This window comes from Rhincodon typus, chromosome 3, assembly GCF_021869965.1.
Source record: "Rhincodon typus isolate 14 chromosome 3, sRhiTyp1.1, whole genome shotgun sequence".
NCBI lineage: Eukaryota > Metazoa > Chordata > Chondrichthyes > Orectolobiformes > Rhincodontidae > Rhincodon > Rhincodon typus.
The window spans coordinates 27,774,508-27,794,072 of NC_063334.1; the positions used below are offsets into that span (position 1 = coordinate 27,774,508).

At 42.7% G+C, this 19,565-nt stretch overlaps 1 protein-coding gene across 2 annotated transcripts in view; it reads right to left on the reverse strand.

Annotated features, from left to right (window-relative positions):
- cemip2 (cell migration inducing hyaluronidase 2) overlaps nt 1–19,565 on the reverse strand; it is a 71,583-nt gene that overhangs the window by 33,413 nt on the left and 18,605 nt on the right. For both annotated transcript variants that reach the window (XM_020513859.2, XM_048592993.1), the window contains exons 4-10: nt 16,151–16,709; nt 10,033–10,202; nt 6,411–6,599; nt 3,168–3,337; nt 2,368–2,577; nt 983–1,188; nt 244–313 (exon numbers count right to left, since the gene is read on the reverse strand). In XM_020513859.2, coding sequence (XP_020369448.1) covers nt 244–313; nt 983–1,188; nt 2,368–2,577; nt 3,168–3,337; nt 6,411–6,599; nt 10,033–10,202; nt 16,151–16,709 — 1,574 coding nt within the window. The remainder of the gene's footprint in view (nt 1–243; nt 314–982; nt 1,189–2,367; nt 2,578–3,167; nt 3,338–6,410; nt 6,600–10,032; nt 10,203–16,150; nt 16,710–19,565) is intronic.

Genomic DNA, 19,565 nt, shown 5'->3' on the forward strand with positions numbered 1-19,565 from the left:
CTGAAGAAGGGTCCATACCCGAAACGTCAGCTTTCCTGCTCCTCTGATGCTGCTTGGCCTGCTGTGTTCATCCACCTCTACACCTTGTTATCTCAATAAACCATTAGATGCCTTACTCCAGTAAAGTCTGGTTTCAAATGTTCCAGCAGAATTAAGCATCACTGTGGCTAATACCAAAAACTGGGCATTACAAAATCCCCATGAACCCAAGGACTTATGAATCTGCTAGGAATTTGGACTCACCTGTGAACCTGCAGCTGCGTTGCTGATGAGGTGGTTATTGGGATTGGCAATCCAGAAAGTCGAAACTGCCCTGTGAGAGAAAGAGAGTTACGCCTGAATAAATCAAAACAGTTGCTGCCTTGAACAGATGCTCCCCATTCTCATAGAATTGTAGAATTAGCATAGCACAGGAGCTGCAGGAGGCCATTCAGCTTTTGAGCTGGCTTTGCCGTTCAATAAGATCATAGCTGATCTACCTCAACTGCACTTTCCCACACTACTCCCCATCCCCTCACTCCCACACTGCCAAGACATTGAATGATCAGTGCAATTGCAGGAAATGTGTGCTTCCAGCTCTTTTACCCAGGGATGGAGTATCCATAATGAACCATGATGCAATTGGGCACAAAAGATTGAGGAAATTGAGGTGAAACATAATTTATTTGTAACACACTTGCACGCAAGGTTCTTCAATCTTTTACCTTGGTATTTGCAATATCCCAACTGTGCAGATCTCTGGACACAGAAAATTGAAACCTAGGAGTTTGGCTATCTCCCCAGGTATCCAATGAAAATAGGTATCATTCTTTCTGACCAAAGTGTTCTGCTTTGTCAGTCAAAACTGTTTAGCTGATTCTAACTTTATGTTTCTTTGCAAAACAAATAAACTATTGTTTTAAACAAAAAATAAAATCACAAATTCTCCGGATGTAACAAATTGCACAGGTAATTGGAATGGCCCCAAAAATGCAACATTTACTTGCAATCAGTCGCTGGCACAGGGATGTAACTGCCATAAACATTGTTAAGAATTAAGGAGCACATTGCATCATTTCTGTCTGTGGGCAGAAGAGTCCCAGGTTTGGTGACAAGGCCGAGGTTGTGGTAGAGAGTGTTCCGCTGCTCAATGCCGTCTTCCAAGAAGAAACAATGCCCAAGTGTGTCATAGCCAACAGTGTCACTTATCTGGAAAAAGGACAGAAATATAAAAGCAAGCTTGGCTTTTCCTTGCAGCGATTTGTCCAACAAAATTTACCGATCCATAGGAACCATTGTTCATCATTCAAAGGGGTGGAGGTTGGGGGTGGCGAGAGCAGGTAGTGAGCCTGTTAAGTGTCATTAAGTAAGAGATTCTCAGGTACGTCTGAAGCAAACTGCATGTTGATAGGAAAGTTATCAACGATTGTATAAAATAGCATCAACCAAAGTACTGCGGTCATAATGTTTGTTCATCCCATTGACCTTACATTGTGTACACTGTGTGTTTATAGCATCTAGAAATCACCAACTTTCCAGAATCATCCTGGAGACTGCAAATTAATCACCAGACCCTGTTGGGAGGGACAAAAGGAAGAAATATGAGAATGTTCCTTTGAAGGGCCTTGGGGCATCTCACCATGTCAAAGGTGACATAGAATGCAATTTGTTGTTGTTAACGCAGGCCACCTATTATATTTCAGTGCAATTAATCCACTCCCAGAGAGAAATAGGATATTCTAGCCAAAGATTTCCAGGCAGCTGTTAAAAAGGCTCAAAATTCTATAATCCAGGCAGCAAAGTATCTTTTTCATCAGATCACACACTCTACAAACAGCATTAAAGTAATGTGACTGTGAAATAATGCATTCCTTCAAACTTTTGATTTCGGAGATTCTGTACACAGTTCATACTTCAATATTACCAAAATAATTGTAGAGACCTAGAGAAGGCGCAGAAGAGACTTACAAGGAAAACACCAGAACCGAGAGGTTATAAAACTATAGGAAAAGCCTGAACAAGCTGGGAACCTCTCCTCTAGCAAAGAAAAGACTGAGGGTTGATTTCATTGAGGTCTTTAAAATTATGAAGCGATTTGATACAGAAAATGTTACCACTGGTTAGGAAATCCCAAAATCACAGGCAATAAATGCAGGTAATCACTAATAAATTGAATAAGTTACGCAGAAGAAACTTTCTTACATATAAAGTAGTCACAATGTTGAACTTGTTATTACACAAGGTAGTTAAGACAAATATCATCCATTTATTTAAGGGGAAGCATAGGCAGAGCATAAACACTTGCCCCATAAACCCATTGAGCAGGCTGGTCTGTACTTTCCACGTAAGAAGTGACAAGCCAGACCAGTTAGCAAAAGAAGTACTTACCAACAAGCCATTGGTTGCATGGACAGTGACACATCTGGAGAAACAGTGATGAATTGCAAGGCTTTTCAGATATGTTGGTGAACTGTAGCCCCCATGTCTATCCACATCCCCACAGAGGTGAAAGTGCACAGGGTAGCTGCCCATAATCTGTTGGCCCATGTGCATCAACTCCACATTAGAGAGATGAACAGATGTAAAATTCTTCATAACCTTTAACAGAACAGAGGAACAAAATAAAGATTAAAATTGGGTTTCTACTCAAAATGAAACTCAAGAAGAAAGGCCAAGCCCTGTCATTGCCTCTGAGGATTATTTTTGGTTTAATTTTTAGGACTTTTTTTACCCTAGACCAGAACAGAATAATCTCAGAAGGAGATGCCATAAGTACTACAGTAAGCCCTTTCAAAGCTGAACCTTGTGAGGAAGAATTCACTAGATTGATTCCTGAGATGAGAGATGGCTGTATTGTGAAGAAAAGTTGAAGAGGATAGGCCAGATGTTCAGAAAAAACCCCACAGTGGATTGCATTGAAACATAAGATCCCAAGAGATCTTGACAATAATAATCCAATTTACATGACAGTTGATGACTGTGATCAATGGAACATATAAAAAGTTATTCCCTTTGTATTGCTCCTTGATAAACAGTCAATGTCTCTCCAAATACTATGAGAACAAAAGTTTCAAAATGAATTAGTGTTTCCTGTTGAACTATAATTAAAGTCAGACCACACTTTGTCAAAGGAATACAATCAAACCTCAGGTGGGACACAAGTATTTGTCAGTAGCAATCAAACTCACCTTCAAATGTCCTCCAAATGTGTCGTGTTTAAAGAACTGACACCAGTTGTCACCATAGCAGGAATCTTCCATCTCCCCCTCAATTACAATGTTCCTTGTCAAAATTCCCACCTCTGCTCTCATGTCTATCCCATCCATAATCTCTCCAATGTGAAGAAACTGAGCCTTTTCTGGAAACATTAAAGGAAACATTAAAGCCACAAGTTATGGCACCAACTGTGTGCAGAGATGATACATCATCAAAACAGTCCGAGTTCAAAGCAAAATTTAAAAGTCAGTGGCATAACTATCTAGTAGCTCTATAAAATCCAATAGGAAAAGTCTTTATCCAGCAAGTAATGAGAACATGGAATTTGCTGTACATGAAGCCATAGCAGTGAATAGATTGATCAAGTTCAATCACCTGCAGATGAATGGCATTCAGTGGGGTTTAATTTGAGCACATATAAAGATACATTTACTGAAAATGTGGTGTGATTGAGTTGGGAGGTATACACTTGTAATATTTCACTCTACAAAGAAATGTAAGACTGAATAAAGACTGGCTGTAGCTCTATCCTTCACCAACTGGCTTTCTGAATAGAACAATTAGCATAGATGCCTTTAACTAAGCAAATGAGGGAGAAAGCAATAGAACGATATCTTAATAGGGTCAGAAACAAAAAGAGTGGAAGGAGCCTTGTGTGGATCATAAATACCAACATGGACCTATTTGTCACTTGATGGCTATTTAGAATTATAGAAACCCTACTGTGCGGAAAGTGGGCCAAATGGCCTCTGAGTCTGCACTGGCCATCTAGACCCAACCACCCACCCTATCCCTGTAACCCTGCATTTGTCATGGCTGATTAAGCGAGCCTGCACATCCCTGGACACTACGGGCAATTTAACACGACCAATCCACCTAACCTATACATCTTTGGACTGTGGGAGGAAACCAGGGCACACAGTGGAAATCCACGCAGACAAAGCGCAAATCTGCAAATTCCACACATACAGTCACTCAAGGTTGGAATTGAACCCAGGTCCCTGGTGCAGTGAGGCAGCAGAGTCAACCACTGAACCATTCTTTATTTCTGTACTGTCGGAATGAGGTGACTCAGCAAGGCAACAGAATAATCCCGGGTATATGAAGGGAATATACCTTCATCCTTAGGCAGTATGGTAGCTCAGTGGTTAGCACTGCTGCCTCACAGCCCCAGGAACCTGGGTTCGATTCCAACCTCGGGCGACCATCTGTGTGGAGTTTGCACATTCTCCCTGTGTCTGCGTGGTTTTCCCCCCGGGTATTCCGGTTTCCTCCCACAGTCCAAAAAATGTGTAGGTTAGCTGGATTGGCCATGCTAAATTGCCCCATAGTGTGCAGGCTAGGTAGATTAGCCATTGGAAATGCCGGGTTGCAGGGAAAGGGTAGGTGGGTGGGTGGGTCTGGGCAGGAGTCAATGGGCCAAGTAGCCTGCTTCCACACTGTAGGAATTATATGATTCAATTCTATAATGGAAAGGCTTAAGGAAATTTTGGCAATAGAGCAAGACAGAAATACTGAAACATTCAGAGATATTGGATAGCAGTGTGCAAGATTATGACAGACTTAGACAAGAGAGAATAAGAAAGGTTGCTCCCATTAGTTGATGGTACTAGGACAAGGTAACACATGTTTATAGGTTTTGGGTAAGAGATGCAGGGGGACAGAAGACAGAATATTTTTACAAGCCAGTGACAATAATGATCTCACTACCTACGAGGTTGAAGGTAGTTAAAACTATCAAATATTTCAAAAGAGAGTTGGATAGGCACATGCAGGGCTACAAGGATAAAGTGGGGATATGGGATTGACTGGAGAGCTGACATTGACTCAATATATCAAATAGCCTCCTCCTCTGCTGTAATAACTCTAAGACTCAAAGGGTTTTGACAGATGCAGAATGGCAAGCTTTGGAGAGTAAAAGGCGGTGGTAATATTTTTCAAAAACAAAGAGAAACATATTGTGTCCATTTTAGTACATAGGCTTTCTTTCAAGTTTTTAACAGGATTTTTATAATAACAGTGAAAATGTTACAACTCTTGTTAAAATACCTCATGACGTAGAAATAATATTGAAGAAAAATAATTTGTATTTATTTTTCAAGAAAGCAGTGGCTCAATATTTATTATTCACTGACGGAATGGTTGACTGAAGAGATAAATTTTTCACTAGGCTGTCAATGTGGGTTGTTCAGAATCCCCTCCCCGCCTGTGGCGAAGCAAAAACATTTCAATTTACCTCTAGCATGTGGCTTGTGCCAAAAAAAATTGGTTATTCCCCCACCCACCTGTCTGGTATCACCCTTGCTTATCCCCATGTCAGGAGACTGATTACAGCCTATTTCACTTTATCAGGAGAACATTTCCTCCTGTTTCTACAACAATCTCAGTCCTTGCATCCAAATGCATCTTGCTTCATTGTAACTGGTTGAAGAATATTATGTGCAATTACACAAAACACATCACAATTAAGCGAGAACATTAGTCACAAATTCGAAAAATAGAAGTCGTTTTCTGATGTTCAGTGCCTTTTTATTGGTAGACTGAATATTGTTGGGGAGGTATGAAGGGGATGGTGAAAACAGCCAATCATTTTCTTTCATTATTGACGTTGATTAAAGAGGAACCAAACAAAACCATAGTCTGTGGTCATTTGGACCTTAATAAAATGCAATTACCTGATATTAAGTCCCTTTAGATGACCTTACACTCTCCTACAGTCACCACTGCATCACCCAAATCATCCATGGTACCTAGAGGTCCAGCGATTGCTACCCTGAAATGAGCAAAGATCAGGCACATCTACTGTCTGAAACTTGGCCTATATTTATCTCCCATGGACATGAAGCTGACCAGCGGGGAAATATACAGTATGTATTTCAGCTTGCCATAGACAGAATGCTTCCATTCCATATAAATTGTATGTATCCAGACAATATCTTCCCAAATACAATTCAAAATAAATAAAAGAGAAGGTCAAAGTGCCTGGTGCTCCTACTGAGATTTGGTGCAACCTATATAATTTAATCGCCGCTCCCTCTCGCCCAAGGCGACTGTTTTCCCTAATCTCCCGATAGACTACATGGCTGTGTTGGGGGAAATTGGAGGAAAGCATCTCGTCCCGATGGTCCAGTCGTGATGTATGCATGGGACAGGTTAGATGGACCAACCAGTCTTTGACCTGCCCATTAGTATGTTGATGACCCTCTTCAACCTACCTTTGACTTTGACTTGATGCCTTGTGCATTCAGGACAGGGAAGCAGAGTAAACTCCTCAGCCTGGTACATGGAGTAATCGGTACTGGCAATAACAATCTGGTCATCTTTCTCCCAGCCTTCTACCTCATCTAGCAGGTCCAGGATAAAGCCACCAGACACCTCCACATGGAATTCTGACAGGGGTATCCCTGACCAGATGAAAGAAATCAGAGACAGAGAGACACACACAAATAAAATTATAATTAAAACAATCTTGTATTTTCCTGCCTCCGGCAGATAGTTTGGAAATTGTGAACTGGGCACGTTAGAAAATGAAAGATTCAAATAAACTGTTTTTACTCCACTTAACTGTAAATATAGGCAGTAAGTGTTGATTTTACAGCATACAATGAACAGAAACCAATCATTCAGGCCATTTGGTATGTGCCTTATAAATGCTCCACATGGACTGCTCCCATTCCCTCTTCATCTCACGCCATCAACATACTCTTCTAGTCCTTTCGCTTTCATTTTTATATACTTTTCCTTTAAATACATCAATATAATTCACATCAAGTATTTCCTGTTCCGCAAAATTCCACATTGTAACTCTGGATTTATTAATAACTTTATAGTAAGATCCTCTAATTTTGATCAGCACCACCAACAGTCTCACCCTCAACAAGAAGTGGGAACATCTTCTTTATCAAACTCTTTCATAACCTTAAAGCCCTTGATCAGGTCAGTCACTCAGCCTTCACTCTCTTCGACAGGCAAACCCCAGCCTGGGCAGTGTTACAGGACAAGTTTCACCTCTCAGTGCATGTTCCAAAAGGTTTAATGAACAACGGACTCCATATGGCTCAATCTCAATTGGAATGATTATTGTGCATGAGATGCAGCTTAAAGAAAAATTATGGTTTGGAGAACAAGAAACTGTCCCAAAGATTCTCACTCCCAAATGCTATTGTGTGACATGTAGATTGTAAGATTAGACAGAGTTTGGCTAGACGTCCAATATTGGATCTGATCTATCACAGAGTGATGAGCTTTCTCCATATTGAATAAGTCTTGTGGAGACAAACAGCATGCTTGAAAAACACCCCAAACACCGACTTCCTCCAGCACCAGCGTACCATGGCAACTGTGCATACCATCTACCAGGTGCTCAGCACCAACTTGCTAAGGGTCCTTTAACAGTACCTTCTAAAACCATAGATTCTGCTCTGTACAGCGACAAAGATGCAGGTGCCATGGGAATGCCACCATTTCCAAGTTCTCCCTTAAGTCACACACCATCCAAACTCGAGGCATATTGCTGTTTCTTCATTACACTCGGTAAAAGTCGCAGAGCTCCCCAACCCACCCCACCAGACAGCACTGTCTGGGTCATCAGATTGGACTACAGCAGTTCTAGAAGAACGGGGACAACATCAGCCCAGATTCTGGTCTACGTCGCAAAGGAATGTCTTGTGCCATTCATATCACATCCAATTGCCCAGGCACTTTTAATGGATTAGTCAGGGAGATTTCCACTTTTCATGCATCTGTTTGAATTCAGCCCCCTCTATAGGGCACCTGCAGTATCGATCAGCAGCTCAGAGACTGTTCAAATGGTCAGACTGCAGATTCCTTAGTGAGCCACACAGAAAGCAAAGCATAAGATCAAAATCAAGGATTACGAATCAAATGGAAATCTTTAAATAGGATAAAAGTAAAGTCGTGGGCATATAGAAAAATTTTGCAGAGAAGGCTCATTTAAAATTACATTAATTCTCTTCTGAAGGAATGAGACCCAACACTTATAAATTATATTGTCAGGATCAGGGAAGTTATTCACCAGTGTTATACTATTAAAAAGAATTCCATCAATCCCAATTCCATAAGCTCGAACATTTTAATCTTTCGAACAAGAATATTGGGCAATTAACCCAAGTTCATGCCATGGAAGTGATCACTGCTAAGTTTCAATTTACGAGCAATATCCCACACAACCTTCTGAGGAAGGATCACCGGACCTGAAACATTAACTCTGATTTCTCTTCACAGATGCTGCCAGACCTGCTGAGCTTTTCCAGCAACTTCTGTTTTTGTTTCTGATTTACAGCATCCGCAGTTCTTTCGGTTTTTATCCCACACAACCTGTAGGGCAACAGGGTAACACAAACAGTAATTTTCATGATTAACAATGGGTGAGTGAACAGCAGAAGTTGCAGAGATAGTAGGAACTGCCGATGCTGGAGAACCTGAGATAACAAGGTGCACAGCTGGATGAACACAGCAGGCCAAGCAGCATCATAGGAGCAGGAAGGCTGACGTTTCGGGTCTAGACGCTTCTTCAGAAATGGGGGAGGGGAAGGGGATTCTAAAATAAATAGGGAGAGAGGGTGAGGCAGATAGAAGATGGATAAAAGGAGAAGATAGGTGGAGAGGAGACAGATAGGTCAAAGAGGTGGGGATGGAGCCAGTAAAGGTGAGTGTAAGTGGGGAGTTAGGGAGGGGATAGGTCGGTCCAGGGAGGACGGACAGGTCAAGGAGGCGGGATGAGGCTCGTAGGTAGGAGATGAGGGTGGGGCTTGAGGTGGGAGGACAGGTTAGAGAGGTGGGGACGAGCTGGACTGGTTTTGGGATGCGGTAGGGGGAGGGGAGATTTTGAAGCTTGTGAAGTCCACTTTGATACCATTGGGCTGCAGGGTTCCCAAGCTAAATATGAGATGCTGTTCTTGCAACCTTCGGGTGGCATCGTTGTGGCACTGCAGGAGGCCCAGGATGGACATGTCGTCCAAGGAGTGGGAGGGGGAGTTGAAATGGTTCGCGACTGGGAGGTGCAGTTGTTTAGTGCGAACCGAGCATAGGTGTTCTGTAAAGCGGTCCCTAAGCCTCCGCTTGGTTTCCCCGATGTAAAGGAGGCCACAACGGGTACAGCGGATGCAGTATACCACATTAGCAGATGTGCAGGTGAACATCTGCTTGATGTGGAAGGTCTTCTTAGGGCCTGGGATGGGGGTGAGGGGGGAGATGTAGGGGCAGGTGTAGCACTTCCTGCGGTTGCAGGGAAAAGTGCCGGGTGAGGTGGGGCTGGTGGGGAGTGGGGAGTGTGGAGCGGACAAGGGAGTCACGAAGAGAGTGGTCCCTTGGAAAGCAGATAAGGGTGGGGAGGGAAAAATGTCTTTGGTAGTGGGGTCAGATTGCAGATGGCGGAAGTGTCAGAGGATGACGCGTTGGATCCGGAGGTTGGTGGGGTGGTACGTGAGGACGAGGGGGATTCTATTTTGGTTGTTGTTGCGGGGAGGGGGTGTGAGGGATGAGTTGCGGGAAATGCGAGAGACGCGATCGAGGGCGTTTCCGACCACTGTGGAGGGGAAGTTGCAGTCCTTGAAAAACGAGGACAGAAGAAGTTGCTGCCTGTTTTACCCAGATATTCTAGCTAACAACTGCAGTCATTAGCACCACAAAGCTCAGGCCAATAATTTTTGGCGAGAAACAGGTTAACATTTCTGATCCTTCATCAGAATCTCAAACAATCGCTCTGTTTTTATCCCTACGGGTGCTGCCTGACCTGCTCAGTATTTCCAATATTCTACGTTTTTATTTCAGACATCCACCATATTGCAGTGTTTTGTCTTTACAATTATATAGTACCTTTCTTCCATTGACTTGAGGCAGACACTGAGAATCTCACTCCATCCACGGTGACAAACTCCCTGCTGGCTCTTGCTTTCCCTCCTGTGTCATGGTTCTCATAGTCTCGGACAGACTCACTGCAAGATGAGTTACCAGCACCAACCACACTTACAAGAGCCCATGCTTGTCTGTCCATTAAATCAGAAAAACATTTAGCAGTCAATGCAGTGTTGTTAATCATTAGGTTCAGTCTATTCATCCAGTTATTTGCTGCAAATGCTGTTTTAGCACTTTATTTTGTATCTCTGGAACTGAGTGCACTGACAACCAGGCACTGCTGAGAGATCAAATTGTTGTACCTTTCATTTTTCGTGTTCCTTTCTTGCTGTGGTTCAATATATTTTGCTCAACGGATGTGTGTTCTTGGGCTCTCTCAGCTTTGGAAAGCATTCCTGACATGAAACTCTTCATTTGTCATTATCGTAGATTTGCTTTGAGGTAAGAGTATGGGATCAGCTTCTTCCACCTTTTCAGGAAGAGAATGTTCCTGATCCTGACAACTTTCAGAGTGAAAACATTCACCTCTCCTCTGGATCATTTGACAATTATTTTAAATCCTAGATTTCTGGTTATTGAGGGAAGAGTTTTTCTCCATCTAAACCTCTCAGCATCTATTGGTCACCTCCAATCCTTCTCTGGTCCAATAAAAGCAGAGATAAAATTTTCCAATCCCACATTTGTGTGAAGATCATCTTGAGTGAATTTGCCCTTCACTAGGTTCGAACCTTTTCTGGTTTCTCCAAGTGTAACCAAGTGTTTTAATGCAGTGGCATTACAGATTTATTCCCCCTGTACTGGATGTGGAAGGATGGCACAAGAAAAGATGAGCATGGCATACCATGACAGCAGATCACCTGGCAAGAGTAGCTAAATATCAGCAGCAGCATTGATTTTCTATCACTGCAGTTTATGAGACTTGCTGTGCCTGATTTGGCTGTTATGTGTTTCCTTCTTATATTTCAAAAGTGTCTTCCTTGGCTGTAAAGCACTTTGAGATATCCTAAGGTGGTACAGAAATGCAGGTTTATTTCTAGTTTATTTTTAGTTTCCTCTGGGTAACATAGCACTGCCTATATGATATGGTTGAAGTGCTTCCCTGTATGTTAGCCCGTATAACATATACCACAAAACTGTTTTTGTTGTGACAAATGTTGTGAAGTTCATTTAACCCTGATTATGTACACAGATATGATATCTCAGGTGTTCATATATAGTCTGACCTCTATTCTTGTGTGACTGTTACATTATATAACTGACTGACTGCTTGACTGGAAGATAGAGACCATCCATACTGGAAAGTTCATGCATCAGAATGTCATCTAGTGATTTTAAAAGTTTTTCTTTTTGCTTAACCCAGATCTCTGCAAGAACACAACAATTTCCATCCACCTTATGAGGCTGCCTTTTAAAAGGTGTTATTTTGAAATCTACTGCTACCTTTCAAAGGTTGTTATGTAGACACATGTGGCAGGCTTACATGAGTATGGCACCAGAAAAGGATATCGACCAGCAGCAAAATCCCAGAACTGAAATGGTATGAACAGTATTGATTTTTTTGTTGGATGAGAGATAATATTTATCTGGACTCTGGGAGAGCTTCCTGCTGCTCTGAGCTATGGCTCCTTTAACATCCATTCCTCTTCCCTCAACAGTACAGGCTCATAGGACCTCGCCCACATGCAGCTGGCAATTCAGAGACTGAACCCATTCTTGAAGGGTGAATGACATGACCTCTAGTTCAGTCAATCATTTTCTCAAATTTCCACGATTTTTATCAATAACGGAATTGTTCACAGAAAACGAGAAAGGCACTGTTTATATGAATGTGTTCATGATTTTTCTCCTGGATTTGCGTTCACAGCAGTCTCCCAAAGATTAATCACTGAGTTAACCACCTCAACATTAAAATCTCAATCAATCATCTGTTTAGGTGTTGCAGTAATACTCTCATTTTAAAACAAACTTACACTATAATGTGTCGAACAGCTTCACTTCAGGACTGATTTCCAGTGCTGAGAAAAATGAACAGACCATCTGTTCAAACACACTTTTCCCTTTGAAAATGTATTCATCCACATCATAAAAGGGCAGCGCAAAGTGGAAAGTACAACTTATACTTATATAATGCCTTCAAAATAATATAAGGCACTTTACAATAGTGTTAAAAAGCAAAACTTGACATTGAGACACAGAAGGATGTAGACATTGATGCCATAAGCAACTAGAGGTGGCCAGACACAGTGGAAGGTGAGGAACATACAGGATTACAAATCAAGAGAAGAGTATGTGGAACTACGCCTGGCTGCTATGTCAAAGAGCCAGCACAGGTACAATGTGCTGAATGGCCTCCTTCCGAGCTGCCAGCTTCTCTGACATTTGGATCACTCGAGAATCATTCCAAAAACAAAAAGCAAGAGGAAGAAACGCTAGCATCATTTTGGAGAGCATAGACATCTCAGTTGGTCTTTCTGCTCCAGTGAATAATGTGGGTAAATAACCTTTGTATCCCAGCTCCAAACTAGTTTGCCCTAGGGTTAACAGTGACACCCAGATCTACATGTAGGGAGCAGCAAGATCCCAGGCTCAGTGTATGGGGATTGAACTGACCTTCAGCTAAGTAGCAATTGAACTCTACAGGGGAGGGAGAATTCAACAATTTAGCAAGGGCTTCCATTCTCAGTCCCTAACCAGTAGTCTTTACAGGATTGTACATGAGCAGACAAGACTGATGTCAGCTTTATTTTTTTTTTGAAAAATGGTTAATTTGATGCTTGTGTTGCTGGCAAGGCCAGTATTTATTGCCGATCCTTAATTGTCCTGGAGAAGGTGGTGGTGGAGAGCCACTTTCCTGAACCACTGAAATCCATTTAGTGTAGGTGCATCTCAACATGGTCAAGTGGACTGTCATAGTCTACCAAGAAAACCTTGTATTTCTGTAGCACCTTTACTGGAGTAGAGAGCATTATGAAACAGAATGTAGCACCAAACCACTTAAGGAGGTATTGGCAGAGATCGCTAAGAGCTCTATCAGGGGGGCAGGTTTTAAGGACGGCATTAAAAAAAGACTGAGTTGGAGACGTTTAGGGAGGGAATTTCAGAACTTGGAGCCCAGGCATCTGTGACGATGCTGTGGCTTTAAGAGGTGTGCTTTGTCCTGGTTTCTTTTAGAGAGAAATTGGGGGACAAGTTCCAAGCAGTCTATGAGAAGATAAACAACTTGTAAGGCCTTGGGTTTTTATTTTAAAAAGAACAATAGCAGCAGCCTGAGTGAGTGTCGTCAAGCTCTCACAGATCCAGGATATTTAGTTAGTTTTTGGCAGCTGTTGCTGGGTTGGAAGGCAGTGAATCTTTCCTGGCTGCCACACACTGTCAGTTTTCTCTCAGAATTGTCTTTGATGTTCGTTCCTCCTGGATTGGAGAACTGCATGTGAGTCAAATGTGTTTTCTGAATTTGCCTTTTAGCCAAGGGTGTGTTTATAGGATGTTACTATATTGGAACAGTTAATTAGTAATGGTTATTATATCTATTACTCTCTTAGGTTTTTCAATACAGTCGTTATTCCAAGTTCTTCTTTCTTCTGTTGTATTTTAACGATAGAGTTTGAATAAATTGTGTTTTGCTTAACGTTGAGTAGTTTGACCAATCAAATTGTGTCTAGAACATAGCACCTCACATTTGCATGACAGAAATGTGGAGATTGTTTAGGGAGCACTTGCTGTGAGTACTGGATAGGTTTGTCCCACTGAGGCAAGGAAGGGATGGTAAGGTGAAGAAACCTTAGATGACAAGACATGTAGAATATCTAGTCAAGAGGGAGAAGAAAGCTTACTTAAGGTTGAGGAAGCAAGGATCGGACAGGGCTCTAGAGGGTTACAAGGTAGCCAGGAAGGAACTGAAGAATGGGCTTAGGAGAACTCAAAGGGGGCATGAAAAAGCCTCGGCCGGTAGGATTAAGGAAAACTCCAAGGCATTCTATACTTATGTCAGGAACAAGAGGATGGCCAGAGTGAGGGTAGGGCCGATCAGGGATAGTGGAGGGAACTTGTGCACGCAGTCAGAGGACGTAAGGGAGGCCTTAACGAATACTTTGCTTCAGTATTCGCTAGTGAGAGGGATCTTGACGTTTGTGAGGACAGCGTGAAACAGGCAGATATGCTCAAACAGGTTGATGTTAGAAGGAGGATGTGCTAGAAATTTTGAAAAACATGAGGATAGGTAAGTCCCCTGGGCTAGACGGGATATATCCAAGGTTACTACGGGAAGCGAGGGAAGAGATTGCTGTGCCTTTGGTGATGATCTTTGCATCATCACTGTCCACTGGAGTATTACCAGGTGATTGGAGGGTGGAAAATGTTATTCCCTTGTTCAAGAAAGGGAATAGGAGTAACCCTGGGAATTACAGATCAGTCAGTCTTACTTCTGTCGTAGGCAAATTATTGGAGAGGATTCTGACAGACAGTATTTATGATTATTTGGAAAAGAATTGTTTGATTAGAGATAGTCAGCATGACTTTTGAGGTGCAGGTCATGCCTCACAAGCCTTATTGAATTCTTTGAGGATGTGACAAAACACATTGATGAAGGTAGAGCAGTGTATGAGGTGTATATGGATTTTAACAAGGCATTTGATAAGGTTCCCATGGTGGGCTCATTCAGAAAGTAAGGAGGCACGGGATTCAGGGAAATTTGACTGTCTGGATGCAGAATTGGCTGTCCAATAGAAGACAGAGGGTTGCAGTAGATGGAAAGTATTCAGCCTGGAGCTCGGTGACCAGTGGCGTTCCACAGGGATCTGTTCTGGGACCTCTGCTCTTTGTGATCTTTGTAAATGACTTGGATGAGGAAGTGGAAGGGGGGGTTAGTAAGTTTGCCAATGACATGAAGGTTGGTGGAGTTGTGGATAGCGTGGAGGGCTGTTGTAGGTTGCAACGGGACATTGACAGGATGCAGAGCTGGGCAAAGAAGCAGCAGATGAATTCAACCTGGAAAAGCGTGAAGTGATTCATTTTGGAAGGTTGAATTTAACTGCAGAATACAACATTAATGGGAGGATTCTTGGCAGTGTGGAGTAACAGCGGGATCTTGGGGTCCACGACCATAGATCCCTCAAAGTTGCCACCCAAGTTGATAGGGTTGTTAAGACGACTTATGATGTGTTGGCTTTCATTGGCAGGGGAATTGAGTTTAAGAGCCGTGAGGTTATGCTGCAGCTCTATAAAACCCTGGTTAGACAACACTTGGAATATTGTGTTCAGTTCTGGTTGCCTCATCATAGGAAAGATGTGGAAGCTTTAGAGAGGGTGCAGAGGAGATTTACCAGGATGCTGCCTGAAATGGAGGGCAGGTCTTATGAGGAAAGGTTGAGGGAGCTAGGGCTTTTCTCATTGGAGCGAAGAAGGACGAGAGGTAACTTGATAGAGGTGTAGAAGACGATGAGAGGCATAGATAGCCAGAGACTTTTTCCCAGGGCGGAAATGGCTATCACAAGGGGACATAATTTTAAGGTGATTGGAGGAAGGTATAGGGAAGATGTCAGAGCTAAGTTCTTTACACAGAGAATAGTGGTGTGTGGAATGCACTGCCAGCAGTGGTGGTAAAGTCAGATACATTAGGGACATTTGAAGGGACTCTGGACAGGCACATGGATGATAGTAAAATGAAGGGTATGTGGGTTAGTTTGATCTTAGAGTAGGACAATAGGTCGGCACAACATCGTGGACCAAAGGGCCTATGCTGTGCTGTACTGTTCTATGTTCTATGTTTAACTTTAAAATAAGGAAAAGCTAGGGTCTAGGCTACCTTCTTATTATATTTTGAGGGGGTTCTGCTCTAGTCTGTAACATATCTGAAGGTCTGGCTATCAATGCTGAGAGTTCACTTTTGAGATTATTACTGCACAGGGAGCTGTAATCGGCTTCAATCTTTACCCAAGAAGGATAATGATTGGAAATTGGAAAATACACCTGTGCCTTATAACTAAAAACAAAAGAAGAAAACAAAAGATAATCACAGGTTTATTTATTAATATGCCTACATGCACTGTTTACAAGAAGCAGAAATTCAGTTGCATCTTACCTGTAACTTAAATCTTGAACGTGCTTACTTCCAAGCAACTTCTGAATAGTCTTCTTCGTTTCCAGAAGTAGATTTTTTGCAGCTGAGTCCCTCACAGCAATAGCAATTATTCGGCCAGAGTCTTGAGATTTTAGGAAGTTCTGCAGCCTCCTGCTTTCATTGGCAAATTCATGAGTGTCAAACCGGTCAGCCAGAAGCACCTGCCCCGTGTCCTGATCAATCACTCGGACATTCAATCCACGGGTGGTTGGTTTCTCAAAATATGAGCCGGCCTCCAGCCCAGAGGGGGGCAGGCTCCTGGACAGCAGAGTCCACGATGTTTTCTGGGCACCATGCAGCTCTAGAGTGCCCCCAGCCTCCACCCCGATGAACTTCTTGCCAAACGCTGGCACATCCTCACCTTCATCGGATCGGCCGCTGAGCGTGATCTTGGCCCTGGATTTAAACAGACATTTTTCTGCTCCAATGTGAAGCGCCCCTCCATCCTTTACCAGGATGTAACCACATTTTAGGGAAATATTTTGGGAACCATCTGCACTGTCGGCAAAGACCAACACTCCTGTAGAACAACAGATGAGAGAAAAGCTCTCAGGCAAGTTGAATACATTTAAATGAAGAGGTCAGCCATCATCATAAGGATAATAGGTAGTAAACATGAGAGCGTGATGGAGAAGGGTAGATTGATTCACACTTTTAAAAGGAACATAGAAAAAGAAGATAATTCAGCCCCTTACATCTGATCTACTATTTGGTTACATCATGGCTGACCTGTATCTTAACTCCATTAGCCCTGTAACCCTGATCCCCTGGGATGCTGGAATCAGCAGCGATTCACCTTTTTACAAGGTTCAAGATTCCACCTAACCCCCTACCTTGCCCAACCATCTTGTTCTGGCAATAATTTCTCTTTATCTATCCATTCAAATTCTTTACGATTCTAAATACCTCAGATGGATCTCTCCTTCTACTATTCTGAAAGGAATACAAGCCCAGTCTAGGTTCTTTGTTTAAATGACAGAAATGTGCAGTAGTGTGAACTCTAGATTACGAGTTTCAAGGTCAAATTACGATTGTTTTATGCGATTCTCATTCCTTTGGTTCATTTGAGCGACATACTCAAATAATATTCCCAAAAGGATGTAACATTATAACTGGTACAGTAACCTAAAGCAAGCACTTATTCCCATTCATTCAACTGAAGAGAACTTGCCAGGACCTGCATCAGGCATAGCTACAAATAATGTGTCAACCTAGTGTAGCTCCAACATGGGGCTGCTTGCTGTCAAACAGCACATGCAGCACCCAATGAACAGAGCTAAGCGTCTCCATAACCAACAGAGCAGATCGAAGCTATGCAGTAATGCCAAATCAGTCATAAACAGTGGTGGACAATTAAATGACTAAGATGTGGAGGAGACAAATACCCTCATCCTCAATGATGGGAGATACCAGCACATCATTGCAAAAGGCAGTGCATCCATTTTCAGGAAGCAGTGCCAAGTGGATGATTAATTTTGACTGCCTCTTGAAGTCCCTGCATCTCAGATGTCAGTATTCACTCAGTTTAGTTCACTGCATCCTAGATCAAGGAACGGCTAAAGGCACTGGATTCTGCAAAGGCCATGGACCCTGACAACATTCCAGCAATAGTACTGTAGTCTTGTGTTCCAGAATTGGCCAGGCCCCTAGCCAAATTGCTCCAGTACATTTATAATACCAGCACCTATCTGGCCATATGGGAAATTGCCCAGGTGTGTCCTGTCAATAAAAAAACTGAACAAATCCAACCTGGCCAATTGTAGCCCCATCAGTCTAATCTCGATCATCAACAAAATGATCAATAGGGCATTCATTAAAAAAAAAACAGTTCATTGGTGTTAGTGAGTTTGGGTTCCACCAAGGCCACTAGAATCCTGACCTCATTACAACCTTTGTCCAAACATGAATAAAAGAGGTGAACTCCAGAATGGAGGCAAGAGTGACTGCCTTTGACATCAGAGTATAAGGGAGCCCCAGCTAAACTGGAGTCAATGGAAATCAGAGAGAAAACTCTCCAATGGTTGGAGTCATATGTAGCACAAAGGAAAAAGATTGTGGAAAAGATTGAAGGCAAATCATCTCAGTCCCAGGACATCACTGCAGGAGTTCCTCAGAGTAGGATCTTAGGCTCAAACATCTTCAATGACAATCCCTCCATTTCCTTCCATCAGAAGGTCGGAAGTGGGGATGTTTGTGGATAATGGCACAATGTTCCGCACCATTCACAACTTCTCAGATAATGAAGCAGTCCATGACCAAATGCTGCAAAACTTGAGGAATATTCAGACTTGGGCTGATTAGTGGCAAGTTACAGTTGCACGAGCACCAGGCAATGTGGTCTCAAGCAAGACAGAAACCAACCAATGCCCCTTGGCATTCAATGGCATTACCATTGCGGAGTCCCCCACTATAAACATCTGGTGCATGACCATGGGACAGAAACTGAACTGGACAAACCATATAAATACTGTGGCCTCAGGAGCAGGTCAGAGGCTGGAAATTCTGTGATCAATAACTCACATCCTGACTTCCCAATGCCTGTCCACTACACACAAAGCACAAGTCAAGAACGTGATGGAATACTTCCCACTTTCCTGGAGATGTGCAGCTCCAACAATACTCAAGAAGCTTGGCACCAACCCGGACAAAACAGCCCACCTGATTAACATTCCATCCACCGTCTTAAACATTCACCCCCTTCACCACCAATGCACAGTGCACAGATGCTGTCTGTACCATCTACAAGATACAATGTTCCAACTCAACAACTCCTTCGACAGCACCTTCCAATCCCACAACCTCTGCCACTTAGAACGCAAGGGAACACTACCACCTGCAAATTCCCCTTCAAGCCACACACCACCTGACTCAGAAATATATCGCTATTCCTTCAGCATCACTGGTTCAATAAACTGGAACTCCCTCCCTAACAGCACTATGGGTGCACCTTCGACACATAAACTGCAACGGTTTAAGAAAATTGCTCACCACCTTCTCAAAGGCAGTTAGGGATGGGCAACAAATGCTGCCTTGCCAGCAATGCCCATATCCCATGAAATAAATCAGCAAAAATTGGTACAGCATGTGTTCATTGTTTTAAGATGGACATTAATTATGTTTTTAAAGAGTGGAGGTGAGGGAAGATATCTCCTCACTTGCACAAGGGGTGTACAACATGGTTTGATATGGAGCAATCTGTGCCAAGATCTCAAATCAGGAAAGGACTGGGACCCACAATAGTGGTCTGCTGTTGCGATCCCTGCTAAGTCACAATGTGGATCAGTGTGGTTGGGAAAGGCATGACTACAACTGATTCCACAATAAAATAATCAATGCGTCAACTTTGGGCAAGGTATTAAATCGAGCTTCCAGCATC